Source organism: Numenius arquata, unplaced genomic scaffold, assembly GCF_964106895.1.
Source record: "Numenius arquata unplaced genomic scaffold, bNumArq3.hap1.1 HAP1_SCAFFOLD_1540, whole genome shotgun sequence".
Taxonomy (NCBI): Eukaryota; Metazoa; Chordata; class Aves; order Charadriiformes; family Scolopacidae; genus Numenius; species Numenius arquata.
This window is the reverse complement of record NW_027415063.1, coordinates 1-13,613: the sequence shown is the minus strand read 5'-3', so window position 1 is coordinate 13,613 and position 13,613 is coordinate 1. Positions and strand designations below refer to the sequence as shown.

Below are 13,613 nucleotides of genomic sequence, written 5' to 3'. Positions count from 1 at the left end.
CGGGGGGGCGTCTGTGCCACGGGCAGGGTCCCCAAGGGGGGGGGACACGGGGCGGGGGAGCCCCGGGGGGGGGGGACACCCCGCCGCTGGCAGCCGCCCGCTCCCCCCCAAAGCGGCACCCCCCGGGGTGCATCCTCCGCTCCCCCCCCCCCTCCCCGAGCAGGGGGTCCCGGCCCCGGGGCAGAATTGAGGTCCGTGTGCCCCCGTTGGGGGGGGGGCGCGGGGGGGCTCTCACTGCTCCTCCAGCCAGGAGGGCTTCTCGGCGCCGGGGGTCTTCAGCTTGATGTTGAACTGCTTGAGGGTCTGCTCCAGCTGCTGCTGGTTCCCGGCGAAGTAGGCGGAGATGGCGTTGTGGAAGAGCAGCAGCTGCTTGTGCATCACCTTGATCTGGGGGGGGGACGGGGGGGGGGACAGGGGGGGTCAGCTGGTCACCCCGGCAGCTCCCCAGAGATCCCTCCCCACCCCCCCCTCCTCCCGCCTCCCCAGAGTCCCCCCCGCCCGGCCGCTGCCCACCCCAGCGCGGGTTTGGGGGGGCAGCAGGGCCAAGGGGCACCGCAGGGGCACGGCAGATCCCCCTCTGCGCCCCACGGCACCTGCCCCACAGCACCTTCCCCAGCCCCAGCCCCAGCCCCTTCCCAGCCCCACGGCACCTTCCCCAGCCCCGCAGCCCCACTGCCCTGTCCCCAGCCCCCTTCCCAGCCCCATGGCCCCATCCCAGCCCCACAGCACTTTCCCCAGCCCCACGGCTCCAGCTCCACCCCCAGCCCCACGGCCCCTTCCCCAGCCCCACAGTCCCTGCCCCACAGCACCTTCCCCAGCCCCAGCCCCTTCCCAGCCCCACGGCACCTTCCCCAGCCCCACGGCCCCACTGCCCTGTCCTCAGCCCCCTTCCCCACAGCCCCTTCCCAGCCCCATGGCCCCATCCCAGCCCCACAGCACTTTCCCCAGCCCCTCAGCTCCAGCTCCAGCCCCAGCCCCACGGCCCCTTCCCCAGCCCCATGGCCCCTGCCCCACAGCACCTTCCCCAGTCCCAGCCCCTTCCCAGCCCCACGGCCCCACTGCCCCGGCCCCAGCCCCCTTCCCCACAGCCACTTCCCAGCCCCATGGCCCCATCCCAGCCCCACGGCACCTTCCCCCAGCCCCACGGCACCTTCCCCCAGCCCCACGGCACCTTCCCCACAGCCCCTTCCCTAGCCCCACAGCTCCAGTTCCAGCCCTGTCCCCAGCCCCACGGCCCCTTCCCAGCCCCACAGCCCTCCCCACCTTGTTCTCCTCCAGGAACTTGAGCTTGATGGCCACGTCCGCCCGCAGCTTCTCGTACTTGTCCTTGTGGCTCTGGAACTGGCCCTGGGCCGCCTCCAGCCGGCACAGGGTGCTGGCGTCCCGCGGGCCCATGCTCAGCTCCTCCAGGTCCGTGCGGTACGCGTCGTACTCCAGCCTGCGCGGGGACACCCCCGTCACAGCCACCCCGCGGCCCCTCGACGCCCCCCCGGGGACACCCGGCACCCGGCCCCGGCCAGGGGGGCCACGACACCCCCCCCCTACCTGGCCGTCTCGTACTGCTTGACGGTCATGAGCGTGTCCTCCATGGTCTTGTTCACCAGCGTGTTGATGCTGGAGACGAAGAAGTTGACGGCCCCCAGGAGGGTCTCCCCGTTCTTGCAGAGCAGCTTCTGCGTTTCCGCGTTGTAACCGAACTCCTCCTGGGGGGGGACACGACGCGAGTCAGGGCCAGCGCTGGCCACGCACCCACAGCCAGCCCCGAGGAGGTGCCAGGACCACCAGGGCCCTCTGTGCACCCCCTGCCCCACCGAGCACAGAATCCCAGTCTGGCAGGGGCTGGCAGGGACCTCTGGAGACCCCCCAGTCCCACCCCCTGCCAGAGCAGGGTCACCCAGAGCAGGTCCCACGGGAACGTGTCCAGGGGGGTTGGAATGTCTCCAGAGAAGGAGACTCCCCCACCTCTCTGGGCAGCCTCTGCCAGGGCTCTGCCACCCTCACAGCAAACAAGTTCCTCCTCATGTTGAGATGGAACTTCCCATGTTCCAGTTTGTGCCCGTTCCCTCTTGTCCTGTCACTGGGCACCACTGGAAAAAGACTGGCCCCATCCTCCTGACCCCCACCCTTGAAGTATTTCTAGGCGTTGATCAGATCCCCCCTCAGTCTGCTCTTCTCCAGACTAAACAGACCCAAGTCCCTCAGCCTTTCCCTGCAAGAGAGATGTTCTCGTCCCCTCATCATCCTCGTAGCCCTCTGCTGTACCCTCTCCAGCAGGTCCCTGTCCTTCTGGAACTGGGGAGCCCAGAACTGGTCCCAGTGCTCCAGCTGTGGCCTCCCCAGGGCAGAGCAGAGGGGGAGGATGACCTCCCTCCACCTGCTGGTCACGCTCCTCCTGATGCCCCCCAGGATGCCACTGGCCTTCTTGGCCACCAGGGCCCATTGCTGGCTCCTGGGCATCCTGTTGTCCCCCAGGACTCCCAGGTGTTTCTCCTCAGAGCTGCTCTCCAGCAGGTCACCCCCAACCTGTGCTGGTCCATGGGGTTCTTCCTCCCCCGGTGCAGGACCCTGCACTTGCCCTTGTTGAACTTCATCAGGTTCCTCTCCCCGCAACTCTCCAGTCTGCCCAACACAGTTGTCCCCAACCTCCTCCCACCTCTCCTGGTGCACCCGGGGTGCTGTGGGGCAGGGAGCCCCCCGGCCGTGTCACAGAGCTCCGGGGATGGTTTGGGTCTCGGCTCTGCTCCCCCAGCACAGGCGGAGGTGAGGCACAGACGCTCCCCAGCGGGAACACGGGGAGGAAGCTTTAGGAGAAGAGGAAACGGCCTCAAGTTGGGCCATGGGAGGTTTAGGATGGAGATTGGGAAGAATTCCTTCCTGGAAAGGGTTGTGAAGCCTTGGCAGAGGCTGCCCAGGGCAGCGGTGGAGCCTCCATCCCTGGAGGGATTCCAAAGCCAGGCAGAGGTGGTGCTGAGGGACACGGGGCAGTGGTGGGTTTGGCAGTGGTGGGGTGATGGTTGGACTCCGGGGTGTGGAAGGTCCCCCCCGACCCGTCCGGTGCCTCATCCCGCGCCCCCGTACCTGCAGCTCGGGGGATTTCTGGCTGAGGTCGGCGAAGGCGTCCCCCAGGGCGTGCTGGGTCTGCACCAGGCTGTAGAAGTGGTTGGTGAGGGCCCGCGCCAGCTGCAGCACGCACTCGTACTTGCGCTTGGTCTCCCGCAGCAGCTCGATCTGCGTCTCCAGCTCCAGGTCCACCGTGCGGGAGCCCCGGCCGAACCGCTCCGAGATGAGCTGCTTGGTGCACTGCGGGGCCGGGGAGAGGCCTGGGGGTCCCCACGGGCTCCGCGGGGAGACCCCCGGGGCGTCCCCCACCCCGGCCCCTCAGCTCACCTTGTAGGTGTTGATACCCCATTTCTTGACGATGTCGAACTTCTCCACGGCGATGCCCCGCACGACCTCCTCTCCCCCGACGGCGGGGCCGGCGTGGGGCTGGTGCAGCCCGGAGCCTGGAACGGACACAGCCCCGCTCGGTGCCGGCTCGGCGGGGGGGCACGGCCCGCCCGCTCCCCCAGAGCCACGGAGCCCGCACGGTGGGGCGCTGCCAGGAGCGCGGGGACCCCCGTGGGGCTGCACCGGGGCTCCGCAGACCCCACAGACGGAGGTGGGTCGGGGCAGCACCCACCCTGCCCAGGAAGCTCCCGCTGCGGCTCCGTGCCGGGCACTGGGGGGACGGGCCGGCAGCGTTCCGGGCTCCAGCCGGCCCCACGGCGCTGCGTGCCGGCTAACGGCTAACCGGCGAGCTGGCCCACAGCCCCGTGCCGGGAACCCGCTCCTGCGAGCCCTTCCCGAGGGGTCCCACGCAGGGTCCCGGCGGCAGCCGACCCCGCAGGAGAAGGTGCCGAGCCCAGCCTGGCCCCGGAGCCACCTCGTCACCAGCCACACTAGCCCCTCTCTCGCCAATGGGACCCCAGCACCTCCCGAGCTGCACCGGGCTCCTCACCGCCCCCAGCAGCCTCCTCGCCCAGCGGGAGGGAGGTGACGGCAGCGCCCAGAGGGGCACACGGGTGGGCTCCTGGCCAAAGGGATGATGGCCCAGTGCCGGGCACCAGCCGGCTCTCAGCCCTGGGCTACCCAGGGCCCCGGCAGCGCCATCCTCTGCCCCCAGCACCGGGCCCGGTGAGTGCCGGCAGCTCTTTGGCTCGCCCGCCGCACGCCGGTGGCAGCCACGTCCCCGTGGAGGTGCCCCCAGGGACCCCAGCACTGACCGGGCACCCCAACCTGGGTTTAGGGGCGCAGCCCGGGCCGGGGGGGCCGTGGAGCCCCAGGCGGGGGCCGGGCGGGCGCAGTACCTGCTGAAGCACCGGCCGGGTGGGCCATCCTGCTGGCGGCAGACGCACTGGGGGAGACGGATGGTCCTCGGGGTGGGTGAGGTTGGACAAGACAGCCTGGAAATGGAGGGGCTGGCGGGCGTGCGGCGGAGAGGGGACGAGAGGAGCCGGGGCGGAGGGGACGGGCACGGGGGGGACACGGCCAGGAGAGGGGACGAATGTGCAGGCGGGAGGGCAGCGGGGGAGAGCGACGGGAGCAGATGAGCGTGAGATGAAATGAGAAGACACGGCTGGCGGACAGACAGACGCCCCCTCCCCGCTCCCTCCGTGCCCCACGAGGCGGTGTGACAGAGCCACGGGGACGGCAAACACGGCACAGGCCTCCCCCTGCCGCCCGCTCGCGCTGCTCGTCGGCACGGGGGGCTGGGGGCCACGCGCCCCTGCCTGCCCAAAGCCCCTGGGGGCACCAGCAGCTGGGAGTGGGGGGACAGAGACCGGTGCGGAACGGGACCACGAGGGACAGAGGGCGAGCGCCACGGCTGCCCCAGAGCCATCCTGGCCGTGCCGGCTCGGCCCAGCCCCGCCGATGCCCATGGTGGCCCCGCTGGGCCACGGCTGCCCCGTGCCCGGGCAGAGCTCCTGGCGGCCACAGGGACCAGCAGGAGGCTGGCAGCCATGCCCCTTCGTCACGGCCCCAGGACCCGCCTGAGCAACGAGGAGGGGAAACAAGCAGAGAACGTAGGGCTCACAGCCCCCCCTGCCCCCTCCCCACTCCTCCCGGCACAACAACCGGCACCGGCACAGCCCCGGAGCTCCCCAGGGGAAGAGCTGGGACACCGGAGCCTTTCCCCACCACCAGAGGAAGGACCTGGGAGCTGCTGTGCCTCAGCACGGTGTGAAGCCCAGCACCTCGGGGTGCCCCCCACGACTGACCGGGCTCCCCACAGCGGGAGGCCCCAAGCCGGGAAGAGGGGAGCAACGCAGCCCGGTGCCTCCGCAGCCTCCCCGAGTTACCGCCTGCAGGGAGCCCGGGGGAGTGGGGTCAGCGGAGCAGCAGCCCCTCCGCCCCCCTCAGCAGCCCCTCTGCAGACCCCGAGCCCACCGGGGAAGGAGGGAAGGAGCCGCCGTCCTGGGAAGGAGGCGTTGCCTCGGGCGGCTGAGGCTCGAGAAGGAGCTTCTCCCCGCGCACAGGACCCCCCGAGAGGCCCGGTGGGGTCCAGCCCCCCCTGCCCGGCACCACCACGGCCCGTGCCCCCGTGGAGGGACCAGGCTCCGGGCTCTGAGGCTCCGGCTCCCTTCCCGCAGACTCCCACAGCCCGGCGGGGAGCAGGGGGGCGGCCAGGCGAGCTGTGCCCTCCTTTCCTCCCACCTCTGCCATCGCAGGAGGAACGGCACTGCCCTCGGCAGGCAGAACAGCTTCCCCCGCGCCCCCAGCCCGCCCCGCGGCCCGGCCGACCTTTGATGGTGCTGGTGGGGATGATGCCTTCAGCCGTGCCCCCGTAGCCGCCAGAGACGATGCTGGTTTCGTTGAGGTTGGGCCCCGACACCATCACCTGCTGCAGGTCCTGGAGCGGAGGGAGGAGGGCAGGGAGCTGAGGGAAAGGGCCGGGGACGGCACGGCCCCCCCAGAACAACACCCGGGGTCCGGCACGTCCCCACCCGCCCCCCAGCCACAAACCTGCTCCAAGCCGTCGTCCTCCGGCAGGCTGCCCGTGTCCCCGTTGCTGCTGATGGGGATCTCCATGGTGGCGGCCTTGCTCATGAGCCCGTCCGACATCCTCAGGGCCTGCGAGGACACAGACGCCGCTGGAGCCCGGGACGGAGACCACCCCCCTGCGGCCGGGGCCTGGGGCTCACCCAGCCAGGGAACCCCGGGTTCCCGAGCCAGGGCAGGGCCGGGGCCGAGCTCCCCGCAGCCGGGGAGCGGGAGGGGGACGGTGGGGAAGGGGCCCCGTCTGCCCTGGGGCCTCCTGCAGCCACTGCCCACCCCAGCACGGCGTTATCATGGAATTGTAGATTCGTTACGGTTGGGAGGGACCTTCCAGACCCTGGAGTCCAACCATGGACCCACCACTGCCAAACCCACCACCGACCCACGTCCCTCAGCACCACCTCTGCCCGGCTTTGAAATCCCTCCAGGGATGGGGACTCCACCACTGCCCTGGGCAGCCTCTGCCAAGGCTTCACAACCCTTTCCATGGAGAAATTGTTCCCAATGTCCATCCTCAACCTCCCCTGGGGCAACTTGAGGCTGTTTCTTCTTGTCCTATTGCCTGTTCCTTGGGAGAAGAGACCCACCCCCCGGCTACACCCTCCTTTCAGGGAGTTGGAGAGAGGGAGAAGGTCTCCCCTCAGCCTCCTTTTCTCCAGGCTGAACACCCCCAGCTCCCTCAGAAGTTCTCCAGACCCTTCTCCTTGTGCTCCAGACACCTCACCAGCTCCGTTACCCTTCTCTGGACACGCTCCAGCCCCTCAAGGGCTTTCCTGTCACGGGGGGCCCAAAACTGGACCCAGCCCTCGAGGTGGGGTCTCCCCAGTGCCCATTCCAGGGGGATGGTCACTGCCCCAGTCCTGCTGGCCACACTGCTCCTGACACAGGCCAGGATGCTGGTGGCCTCCTTGGCCACCTGGGCACACTGCTGGCTCATGTTCAGCCCCTGTCGACCAACACCCCCAGGTCCTTTTCCATGGGGCAGCTCCAGCCACTCTTCCCCCAGCCTGGAGCATCCATGGGGTTGGTGTGACCCAAGGGCAAGACCCGGCCCTTGGCCTTGTTGACCCTCACACCACCGGCCTCGGCCCATGGCTCCAGCCTCTCCAGATCCCCCTGCAGAGCCTCCTGCCCTCCAGCAGACCCACATCCCACCCAACTCGGTGTCCTCAGCGAACTGAGGGTGCCCCCGATCCCCTCCTCCCGCTCACTGATGAGGATATTGCAGCGTTCCCTGGGGACGCGCGGCCCCGTCCCTGCCCGCAGCCCCCCGGCTCCCCGCGGAGCCGTAGGGCCGGGGGAGCAGCCCAAGCCCCAGCCCCGCTCCTGCCCACCATCCCGGAGCGCGGCCGGTGCCCTCCCCCCGCCCGCGGGGCTCACGGTCGGGAAGCAGAGGGTGCTCCCCGGGGCGCAGCAGCGGCCGTTCTGCCCCGGCCCGGGACAGCCGGGGCTCTGCAGCCTGGCCCAGAGCCCGGAGCCAAGAGCCACGTCCGCAGCGCGGGGCGGGGAGCGGCGGGGCCCCGCTGCGCCCAGACCGGTCCGAGCGCATTCCAGGGGCCGGCTCCCGCCCTGCCCCGTTAGCTGCGGGGCACGGCCCGCTGACCGGGGCCCCGGCGGCCGGGGGGGGGGGGGGGCGGCACAGCCCGGCACCGCCTGCCCGGGACACCGGCCGAGGGGCCCGGCTCCCCGCACCCCCGCCCGCCCCGCGCCTCTGCCCTCCGCACGGTGTCCCCGGGGGCCGGCCGGCCCGGGCAGGCCCCGCTGCAGCCCCGCCACGGAGCGCCCGGCGCCGGCCCCGCGGGGAAGGGGGGCGCCGCCCCCCCCCAGGCCGGGCTCACCCCGCCCGGTCCCCGCCGCCCCCTCCCGCCCGGTCCCCCCCCCGCCGTCCCCCGCCCACCTCCGCCGCCGGGGCCCCCCCCGCCCGGCGCTGGGCCGCCCCGCTCCGCCTCAGCCCGGGAGACGCCGGAAGCGCGTCACGCCGCCAGCGCGGGCCGGGGCCGGACGTGGCGTCACTCGGCGGCGCCGGGCGGAAGTGACCTTCCCGGCCGGAAGCGGCGGGACCGGGCCGGGCCGGGCCCCGGGGATGGACCCGGCGGCCGAGCACCAGCAGCAGCTCCGCAGCGTGAGGGCGGCCGGGACGGGGAACGGGGGCGGGGGTCGCGGGCGGTCCCGGAGGTTGTTGGGGGGTCCCGGATCCCGGGGCATGGTCAGGGGATGCTGGGGGGTCCCGGTTCCCGGGGGGTCGCGAGGAGTCCTGGGGCGAACCCGGTTGCCGGGGGGCGCCGGGGGGTGTCCGGGGTCCCGGGGTTTCTGGGGAGTCCCGGGGGAGTGTCAGGGGGTCCCGGTGTGAGGGGGTCCCGGGGGCTGCCGTGTGCCGGGGGTTGTTGGGGGGTCCCGGGGGTGCCGGGTCCTGGGGGTGTCGGGGGCTCCCGGGGAGCCTGAGGGGTCCTGGTTGCCGGGGGATGTTGAGTGCCTGGGGGTGCTGGGGGGTCCCGGGGGATGCTGAGAGGGTCCCGGTTCCCGGGGGCTCCTGAGGAGTCCTGGGGTGAACCCGGTTGTTGGGGCGTGCCAGGGGGTGTCAGGGGGTCCCGGGGGGCGCCGGGGGGTCCCGGGGGGCGCTGGGGGGTCCCGGTGCCGTGGCGGGGCGGGGGTGAGCGTCTGCCGGCGCTGGCTCTTCCAGCTGCGGGATTTCCTGCTGGTCTACAACCGGATGACGGAGCTCTGCTTCCGGCACTGCGTCTCCAACCTCAACTACCGGCTGCTCACCGGCAGCGAGGTGAGGCCCAGGGGTGCCGGAGCCCCGCTGTGGGGGTCCCGGGGAGCCCTCCGGCCGAGCTGAACCCCCTCCTCCCCGTCCCGCAGGAGCGGTGCCTGGACGGCTGCGCCGGGAAGCTGGTCCACGCCAACCACCGCCTGATGCGCGCCTACGTGGGGCTGATGCCCTCCATCATGCAGCGCCGCGTCGCCGACTACGAGGCCAGCGTGGCCCAGGCACCGGCCACCGAGGGGACTGGGGCAGCCGCAGCCGGTCCCGACCCACCGGCGGCTCCGGGCCCCGACGGACCCTCGCCAGGGGCTCCGGGCAGCGGCACGTAGCGCGGCTGGACCCGCCGTCCTGAGCCCTCCCACGGCGGCCGCGGGAGAAGGAGCGTCTCGGCGCCGCCCGGGACCCCGCACGCTGCCGGCCCTCCCGGTGTGGGGCGGCAGACCCCTCCGCTGCGAGACCCGGCCTCGCCCAGACCTTGGGGGGCCATGTCCCCCGGTGCGTGGGTGTGGGGAGCCCCCCGTTCCGTGCTGGTGGGGGGCACGAGGGGGGCGCCGGGGCAGGAATGGCCGTGCCTGCCCGTGGATCAGGGCGATCCCAGCTGAGCTCTGTCCTGGCGCGGGGCTTCCCCGCTCCTCACCTGGGCTGCTGGGACTTCCGGGAAACGGTTTCCTGGCGCTAATAAACCACCTCTTCATTAACACCTTGCCGCTAACGAGCCGGGAGGGTGAGTAGAGCCCTGGTGTCGCCGGTTCCTCCTGCGGGAGCACCCCGCGGGGGCTCAGGCCGCTCTCTCCGGGGCCGAGGCCTGGCGTTGCTGCTTCTGGGGGGCCCTTTTCTCCGCGCCGTGGCCGTCGGCAGCGGAACAGGCTGCGGGTCACGGCTCTGCGGAACCGTCCCTGCCGGCCGCGGGCAGGGCAGGAACACGAGCCCCGTCCAAAACCCCGCTGACGCTGCGCCCGGGGACACACTGGAGCAGATGGTGCCGCGTCCCCCCTGCGCACACCGATGCGGGGGCCGCTCAGCGGCACAGACCCGGCTCCGGCTGCCTGGTGTGGCCAGTCCCGGCCACCGAGTGCCCGGGGGGACTCGCAGGAGCCTGGGTTGGCCTGTTTTGGGACGTGGGATGCCTGGCGAGGCCCCCCCCCCCCGCAGATGGCAAATCCAGCTGTGTCCAGCTGCGGGCAGTGCCATTGCAAGGCCCCCACGGGCAGGGGGTGACGCGGGCAGGGGGTGCCCGGCTGGCGACTGTGAGGCCCTGGCAAGGTCCCCGGGCACCGCGGGGACAGGGACAGGCCCTGGCTGGGCAGTGCCGGGAGAGGGGTCGCTTTTCGCTGGGGAAGTGGGTCACTGGGGAGGCCCCAGAGACCCCTGGGGGGGGACGGTGTCTGCGTGTGAAGGGTCTGGCTCGGCTGGAGCGAGGGAGAGTGTTCCCAGCCCTGCAATCGTTAACTAAGGCAGCTAATTGGGCTCCGAGGAGCCGCAGCGGGACGTGGCGGTGCGGTGTGATGTGGGGGTGGGATCCACCCAGTGCAGGTGAATGGGGAGGGACCCCCCCCCCCGTGGCACAGAGTGGCCACTGCCGTCCCCGGCTCGTGGTGTGGGGCACACGGACGCCGCCCCCACGGCCACCCCGTGCTCTGGCTCAAAGGCTCTGCAGCACCTTTTTCTGCTAAAATCAATGGATTGGAGTGTCGGGGGCGCTCCAGGCAGGGGTTATTCGGGGGTACCTGGGGTCTGTCTCCCCAGGGAGCCCCGTTATGGGGCCGCTCCTCTCCCCCCGTCTCCAGCCCATGTTTGCCCAGGACCCCTGTGGGCGAGGGGCGGCACCGAGCCGGGGGCTGAGAGAGAGACCCCGGGGTCTTTAGTAGCAGCTGCCCCGTGTTCCTCACGCACAGGCGCGGGTTTTCGTCCGGGTGCCTGCCCCGCGCGGCTCACGGAGGAAGCCTCTCTGTCGGAGCCGGGCGCGGGTGCAGGATCCTCGCCCAACCCGGCCGGGGCAGCGCCGGGGGGGAAAGACCCTCGGGGTGTCTCCTCGTTGCAGGGTCCGGGCTCACGGGGCAGCCCCAGGAATTCCTCTCCTGGAGGGGGCCCGCTGGCCTCCCCGGCGCTGGCTCCGCTCGGAGACGTCACCTCGCAGTCGGGGACCCACAAATCCCTCGGCAAAGTCCTCTCGTCCCTGCTCGTTGCGCTGCCCGGTGCCGCACGCCTCCGGCCCCTTCCGCCCGAGAGTTAAACCTCCTGGAGCCACGTTCAGGGGCCGTTGCTGCTGGAGACGTTCCTCTGCCGGACAGAAGGGTACGGACCAGGGCCCCTGCACCAGGGGCGGAGCTCAACGGTTTTATGGACCGTTTTAGGGTGGACGTTGGGAAGAATTCCTTCCTGGAAAGGGTTGTGAAGCCTTGGCAGAGGCTGCCCAGGGCAGTGGTGGAGCCTCCATCCCTGGAGGGATTCCAAAGCCGGGCAGAGGTGGTGCTGAGGGACACGGGGCAGTGGTGGGTTTGGCAGTGGTGGGTCCATGGTTGGACTCCAGGGTCTGGAAGCTCCCTCCCAACCTCCACCATTCCGTGGGTCTGATTCACCCCACGGATAACCAATTGTTCTTCCAGGGGGTGCCGGGAGGGTTCCTAATCGCTTCCATATACAACAAAATATCCCCATGAGGGATCGGGGTGATGGGATCAAGCGTGTCCTGATGGAAGTTTGCCGGTGACACGGAACGGCGAGGGGAAGGGGACACCTGGGGAGGCAGAGCCACTGGGCAGGAAGCCCTGGATGGGCCGGAAGAGTGGGATAACAGGAACCTCACGAAGCTCAACGAGGACAAGTGTGAGGTCTCGCACCCGGGGACACAATCCCAGAGCGTGGCACAGGCTGGGATCTACCCCCCCCCTGGGGAGCAGCTCCTTGGGAAGGGACAACGAGCTCTGTGGGGGGGAGCAGTGGGGCTGCTGCGGCAAAGAGACACCCCCCCCCCCCCCGGGATGTGTCACCGAGGGCATCTCCAGCGGAGAGAAAGAGCCATCGTCCCACTCTGCTCGGCGCTGCTCGGGCCACACCTGGGACACGGGGCTCGGGTTTTGGGCCCAAAAAAAAAGCTGTGGCCGGGGCTGGAGAGGGACCAGGGAAGGGCCACCAGGATGAGCCGAGGCCGGGGAAGGTGCCGCCTGGGGAAAGGCTGAGAGAACGGGGTTTGTTCAGCCCCGAGAAGGGTCGGGGCAGACCTGGAGGTCCCCGAGGTCCCCGAGGTCCCTTCCCACCGGGGGTTGTGGGATTCTGTGGAGAGAGGAGCTGAGCCCCCGCAGAGAACTCGGACAAACTCCTTCGGGAAAGAGGCGTTTCTTTGTCCATAAACAAACCGCAGAAAATTCAACTGAGAACTTTGGCATCTGCCCCCTCCCTTCCCTCCCCCCCTCCCCGGGCTTTTCCAGAGGGGCGTGAGGGGGGGACGAGAGGGGAGAGTCTGTCCTTGAACCCCCTTCCTTCCTCACGGGGGTTTCGCCGCCGGTTCTGAACCCGCGCAATAACCCAGCCCGGATTGAAAAAGGGGCCCCGGTGATTTACGGCGTTTGGGGGAAACGATTTGCTCGAAGGGGGAGGGGGCACCTTTCTTGGGCCAATTCCTGCCAAATCGCTCGCTGGGAGGGGGTGGGGGGCCAGGCAGCCCATGGCACGTGTTTGTGCACCTTGTGCTCGCACGAGGGGTTGGTGCAGCTGATCCGTGCGAGGGGAGCTCACGAGGGACCCTGGTGACAGTTTATGGTGGTGGTTCCCACCCTGTGACCCAGGCCGGGGCGATACTGGCCATTTGGGCTGGCGACGGTCCCTTCTGCCGGGGTCTGCTCCTTAGGGGGACCAGCGGCAGCGCCTGGCTCAGCCGGGACCCCCCAGCCCGACTCCTCGTATCCCGGAGCCGCCGTATCCCCCCCGGGAGCCGCCTGACCACGGGAGAGACCCGGCACTGACCCACACGGGACACACGTGTGTTTGGGGAGAGGGGGGGCCGGGAACACGGGTGCTCCCCTGGCACCGACGGCAGAGGGACAGTCCCCGCTGCAGGCCGGGGGGGACGGGGACGCAGCCCCAAGTCTGCCCGGGGATGAGGGGATCCGGAGACCCCATCGGGCATCCAGCAGCTCTGGGCCCAGCAGGGCCACCCTCCTCCAGAGCGGGCCAGGGCTTGCGGAAGGAGCCGCTGGTGGCCCAGCACCGTGCCCTCCCGTCTCCTCCATTGCCATCCCTCCTGGCAGCCCCGCCGGTCCCTGGCCAGCCGGCAACCAGCCCCGGGGCTTCCAGCAGGAGCCGGGGACGCAGGGACGGGGGCAGAAGCCATCTCCCCCACGGACAGTCTCAGCCCCCGACCCTCACACCAGCTCCCGCTGGAGGAGCCGGGAGGTCCTCGGCTGCCGGCCGGGCGGCCTGAAGGGTCGGGGTCCCCGTCACCCTGCGAGTACGCACCCCGCAGGGCCACCGGTGCCCGGGCAAGGGCCAGGAACGCTGCAGCCCTGCCCGGAGCCAGCGCCGCTCCCGGGAGCCGGGGCAGGGACAAACCTCGGCCGTGGCAGAGCTCGGGCTCCGTCCCCTCTCCCTGCCCTCCCCCTCCAGCTGCTGCCCGGCCGGTGGCCACTGGCCGCTCCGTGCCCGCTCTGCCCTGTCCGCTTCCCCCGGCTGGATCCGAGGGGCGCAGGAGGGAAACCCCCGTGTCTGCTCAGGGGCTGCACCTTCCTGGGGGGGGCTCTCCTGCCCGGGGGAAGGAGAGAAGCCCCGGGAAGGGGGGGGGCTCAGGGGAAAGAAGGCCCCGGGTACAGAAATA

At 71.0% G+C, this 13,613-nt stretch overlaps 2 protein-coding genes across 8 annotated transcripts; one reads left to right on the top strand and one right to left on the bottom strand.

Moving 5' to 3' along the window:
• Window positions 1-231: 231 nt before the first annotated feature.
• On the bottom strand, window positions 232-6,102 carry ARFIP2 (ARF interacting protein 2). 7 transcript variants are annotated; one of them, XM_074167450.1, is made up of 8 exons: window positions 6,004-6,102; window positions 5,782-5,890; window positions 4,347-4,457; window positions 3,388-3,503; window positions 3,079-3,300; window positions 1,546-1,703; window positions 1,264-1,438; window positions 232-387 (listed from the first exon to the last, which is right to left on the bottom strand). In XM_074167450.1, exons 1-8 carry the CDS (start codon window positions 6,100-6,102, stop codon window positions 232-234), a joined length of 1,146 nt encoding a protein of 381 aa, XP_074023551.1. The 7 variants fall into 7 exon arrangements, with proteins under 7 accessions (XP_074023551.1, XP_074023552.1, XP_074023553.1 ...); XM_074167451.1 differs by lacking the exon at window positions 4,347-4,457 and having other exon boundaries at window positions 5,977-6,102; XM_074167452.1 differs by lacking the exon at window positions 4,347-4,457 and having other exon boundaries at window positions 5,794-5,890.
• Window positions 6,103-8,083: 1,981 nt separating this feature from the next.
• TIMM10B (translocase of inner mitochondrial membrane 10B) lies at window positions 8,084-9,499 on the top strand. Its single transcript, XM_074167457.1, has 3 exons — window positions 8,084-8,158; window positions 8,717-8,812; window positions 8,899-9,499. Exons 1-3 carry the CDS (start codon window positions 8,120-8,122, stop codon window positions 9,130-9,132), a joined length of 369 nt encoding a protein of 122 aa, XP_074023558.1. The 5' UTR covers window positions 8,084-8,119; the 3' UTR covers window positions 9,133-9,499.
• The last annotated feature ends 4,114 nt before the right edge of the window (window positions 9,500-13,613 follow it).